This window comes from Phoca vitulina, unplaced genomic scaffold, assembly GCF_004348235.1.
Source record: "Phoca vitulina isolate PV1807 unplaced genomic scaffold, GSC_HSeal_1.0 scaffold912, whole genome shotgun sequence".
Classification (NCBI taxonomy): domain Eukaryota; kingdom Metazoa; phylum Chordata; class Mammalia; order Carnivora; family Phocidae; genus Phoca; species Phoca vitulina.
The window spans coordinates 502-4,975 of NW_022590599.1; the positions used below are offsets into that span (position 1 = coordinate 502).

The 4,474-nt window shown below is 57.7% G+C and overlaps 1 protein-coding gene across 1 annotated transcript; it reads left to right on the forward strand.

Moving 5' to 3' along the window:
- Nucleotides 1-1,062: 1,062 nt before the first annotated feature.
- RPRML (reprimo like) lies at nt 1,063-1,904 on the forward strand. The gene has a single exon (XM_032399735.1). The coding sequence runs from the start codon at nt 1,116-1,118 to the stop codon at nt 1,476-1,478; it is 363 nt and encodes a 120-aa protein (XP_032255626.1). The 5' UTR covers nt 1,063-1,115; the 3' UTR covers nt 1,479-1,904.
- The last annotated feature ends 2,570 nt before the right edge of the window (nt 1,905-4,474 follow it).

The window sequence follows — 4,474 nt, forward strand, 5'->3', positions numbered from 1 at the left end:
CAGCCATCTGGGTCTTAACAAGTCCTCCAGGATATTCAGAACCACGTTGTAGAAGAATATTTATCACTACTTAAAAATACACAATTGACAAAAGGTTGCAAAACAATAGCTACAAAACAGTAGGTATGAACAGTGAATCGTTATTTGAATATACGTATATATTGAGACACACAAAGAAAAAAGCCCAGAAGATTCTGTACCAAGCTGGTAACGTCGACAACTCTGGGTGGTAGGATTATGAGGTTTTAGATTTTTTTAATTTTGCTAATCCATACTCTCTAGTTTACAATGATGCCGTTTTTTGTAAAAAGGAATGAAGGCGGGGGGAACCCGCAATAAACTTCTTCTTAAATTAAAATTAAAAAAAAAAAAAATCAAGTGAGGCATGGTGGGGGCAGGGTGGGAAGGAGGCAGCACGCCCCGCCGCCACAGCCTGCAGCCCGGGGACAGCGGGGAGGGGCGGGGAGGGCCGTGCGGGAGCGCCCCACACCCAGCGCCACCGCCGCGGCGGCGAAGAGAGAGGCGAGGGAAGCCAATGCCGGGGGACACGGCTACTCCTGATGTCTCGGAAGATTTACTAGGAGCGGAAGAGCGGAGAAGAGATTTAGGGCAGACTTCAGGAAGAACTTAACGGCGACGAGCACCGAATCCCGGAATGCGTGCCTTGGGGAGACCTTCCACCCCGAAACAGTCCGCCGCTGCCCCCCGGGGCTCGACCTCCGGCGGCCCGAGGGCGGGGCTGCCCGCCTCTCCGACCCCTGCCAGCGCCCGCACTCGGGGGGAGGGAGGGTGAGCGGCGGGGCCTGGGGGAGGGGGGCGGGGCCGTTGCTAGGGGAGGGGCGGAGGGGCGGTCGCGCAGCGCAGCCGGCGACCGAGACGAGCGAGCGGCTCTCCGGCCGCAGCTCCCGCGCCGCCTGTTGCTCGTCACTCCGGGCCGCCGCTTCCCGCCCGGCGCCCAGGGGCAGGGGGCGCGAGGGGTGCCGGCGCGCGGGCGGCCTCCCGCCTTCCCCCCTCCCCGCGCGCAGCCCGACCCCAGTGTCTCCGGGAGCGCGGGCGCCCGCCCGCCTCCCCGTGCGCCCCGGCCCCCGCGCCGAGACCCCCGGCGCCAAACGGCGATGAACGCGACCTTCCTGAACCACAGCGGCCTGGAGGCGGCGGGCGGCTTGGGCGGCAGCGGCGGGGCCGCCCTGGGGAACCGCAGCCACGGGCTGGGCACGTGGCTGGGCTGCTGCCCCGGGGGCGCGCCGCTCGCCGCCAGCGACGGGGTCCCCGTGGGGCTGGCGCCCGACGAGCGCAGCCTGTGGGTGTCGCGCGTGGCGCAGATCGCTGTGCTCTGCGTGCTGTCGCTCACCGTGGTCTTCGGCGTGTTCTTCCTGGGCTGCAACCTGCTCATCAAGTCGGAGAGCATGATCAACTTTCTGGTGCAGGAGCGCCGGCCCTCCAAGGACGTGGGCGCCGCCATCCTGGGGCTGTACTGAGGCCGCCCGGCCCGCGCTCCGCCAGCCCGGCCCGCAAGCGGACGAGAAGGGACACCAGGACCCTCGTGCCCCGCGCGGGCTCTGCCGCCGCCGTCGCCGCGCCGGCCGCGCGAGGGACAGCCACGGACCTCGGGCCCCCTCCCCCCGCCAGGACCCGGACACCGCGGGACTCGAGGCGGCGGCGCGGAGAGGGACTTCCACACCCGGCTGCCCCTGTGTGCGCCTCGGCGTGGCCGGGTGGGAGAGGTCGTGCGAGGCCGCCCGGGGCCGCGGTCACGTGCGTGGGAGTTTGGGGTGTCTGTAGATGGAGCGAGGTGGGGGAAGTCGTTGGAGAATCCGAGTCGCTGAGCCTTGTCGGCCTGATTTTGCTTTTGAAAAGAAACCTTGTAATAAAACTGCAGCCGTCGGGCTTCCGGCGGCTTCCCACTGGCACCTCGGCGGGGTGTGTGTGCATGTGTGTTGGGATGTGTGTTGGCTGGGGCAGGGGCGGGAGCACGGTGTGTACCCCTTGGGCCCCCTGGCCGCCTGACTGCGGAGCCGCGGGGGGGGGGGCAGGTCCGGGGTTCCTGAGACCCCACTCCGCGGAGGCTAAGGAGGCTATAGCTCCGGAGGGGAAAGGGCTGGTCCGGCAGGGAGAGTAAATCTTTGGGAAATTTTAATTTATTCCGTGAGATTAAAAAAAAAAAAATTCAGTGACTTAAGTCCAAAGGGGGCGAACAGCAAAATTAATACCTCAGGACCGTGAACAAATAAAATTTAATGGGGGGGGGTGGCTAGATCTAGTTACATTACAGGGGCAAAAGCCTCCTCTAAGGGCTGGTTTGGACCCCACCCTTGTCGAGTGTGGACGAGTAGTAGTGGGGCGCTGAAAATACGCCCTTGCTGCCTGGGGAGCGGGGAAAGCAAGTTCAGGTGAAGGCTTTGTGGTGCAAAGGACCCAGGATGTTTAAATGCAGAAAAAGGCCTCCAAATGCAGCTGTGTGGAGGGAATTTCGAACTTCCCATTATGAGATGCCCCCTGCTGCCCAGAACCCTGCCACCTCTTGCAGATGCAGAATTAACTCAAAGCAGTGTTAATGCCTAAGAACCTCGGCATTCACTGGCCAAGGGGGAGTGGGTGGCTCTGCTGTCTGGTCTGGGATGGGCTGGGGTGGGTGGGCAGACAGGAGGAAGGAACGTTGGGCTTTGTAGCCTATGTATAGACCCCATTGTCCTAACCCCAGGCCGGCACCTTGGTGCTTGGGGGTGGGGGAGGGGGTTCTAATGGATTTCTCCCTATCCTTTTTGCCGGGCGTGGAAGTGAAGGTGAATGAGAAGGAAGATGGCTGAAGCCTTTCTTGGCTTTGGGAAGAGAAGCAAAGGGAACACAGTCCCCTGTCTTCAGCACCTAGTTCCACACCGGGAGAGGGGACAGTATCTCAACAAAAACATAGATGGTCTTGGACTATGAACAGTCCAGAATCTTGCTGGCTCCTGAGCCCTCCTGGGTCGTCAGAATCCTCATCATTGGGACGTGTCACCTGCCCACCCACCTCCCCACCCCAATCTCAGACCTGGGAGAATTCATCCAGTTTGACAGGTCAGGCCAGTAAAGGGGCCAGAGATTACTTGTGAAGTGTCCATGGGGCAAAACCTACAATGTGGAGAACATTGTGTTGATAGCTTGGACAGGCAGGTAGCCCAGCGCCATGTAGGGAGAGCAGCCTTGAATGATGTGGGTAACCTGGGTATCTGGCCTCATGTAGCACAGGTGTCTGGAGCCTAGGCTGACCCAATCCCCGCAGGACGCAGCTCAGACAGCCGCAGGGGTTCCCTTAAAACCCCAAGTGACCCCAAGTGACTGGCAAGTGGGAGTTCCAGGAGGAACAGAGGCTTAGACACTTTCCTGGCTGACCAAGTGAGAGTCAGCACTGTGAGAACTGTCCTCTACTAACATGGACCTGCTACTACCTGTGACCGGGGCAAGAGCAGGGCATTCAAGAGTTGAGTTGCCTGAATTTGTTGAAAAAGGAAAGCCTTAGTGGGGAAGCCTTATTCTCACTGCAAGAAAAAAAAGGCCAATGAAGACATGTCTGTGTCCTCACATGCGTATTGGTGCCCTCTATCCAATGACGAGTACACTCGCGTGTACAAATACACACGGGCACATGTGCATGAGTGTATGTTCACGCATGCACGCACACTCAAAGACAGGCTCCAGCCTCAAGGAGAACAACAGCGAGTTCGAGTGGGGTCCCCCAGTGTTTGCTGAGCTGTCTTATATAAAGCGTGGGGGCAGGGGAGCAGGAAACACAGAGTTACATAAGAGCATATGAGGTCTAGGCTGCCGGGGAAAGGTGAGGCTGGATCAGAATCCTGAGCCTGGAGCTTGGAAGACGGAGGAGGCACCTGCTTCTCCAAAGTCTTTTCCCCAACCCTACTCTCAGGCAGGGGGAGCTCCTCTTACAAGGCCTGCCCAGGATGCTGGGGCCAAATCTCCGAAGGTCCCAGGTTCACAAAAGATGACCTGGGACCCTGGTCTTTGAAATCTTAGCTGCCATGCTTCCTAGCTCTGTGACTCTGGAGAAGTAACTCAACTTCTCTGTGCCTTGGTTTCCTCATCTAGAAAATGGGAAGCAACCGACCCCAGAGCTCCCAGGAAATGATGTGTGTAAAGTAGCCTGACATGTAATAGATAATAACATGATTACCTACGATTATTATGATTATTGTTATTTTGGTTTATTGCATGAACGTTTTCCCCAGCCAAATATATTTGGTTCTCTGAAGTGAGATCCTTGGACAGAAAAATAGTCATTCATATATGCAACGCATTCTGTAGTTTCCAAAGCACTTTCATAAGCAGGACAAAAATAATGTATCATGTTAATAATGTATTAGACAGTGTGCCAAGCACTGAGCTGCACTCCTGTGAGGGGGGGTTTCATTATTACTCCCATTTTGCTGATGAAGAAACTAAGGCTCAAAGAGGTTGCCTGACATCACATAGCCAAGAA

Bases quoted from the DNA above. Each gene is read 5' to 3' on its own strand.
- RPRML (XM_032399735.1), top strand. From the start codon at position 1,116: ATGAACGCGACCTTCCTGAACCACAGCGGCCTGGAGGCGGCGGGCGGC.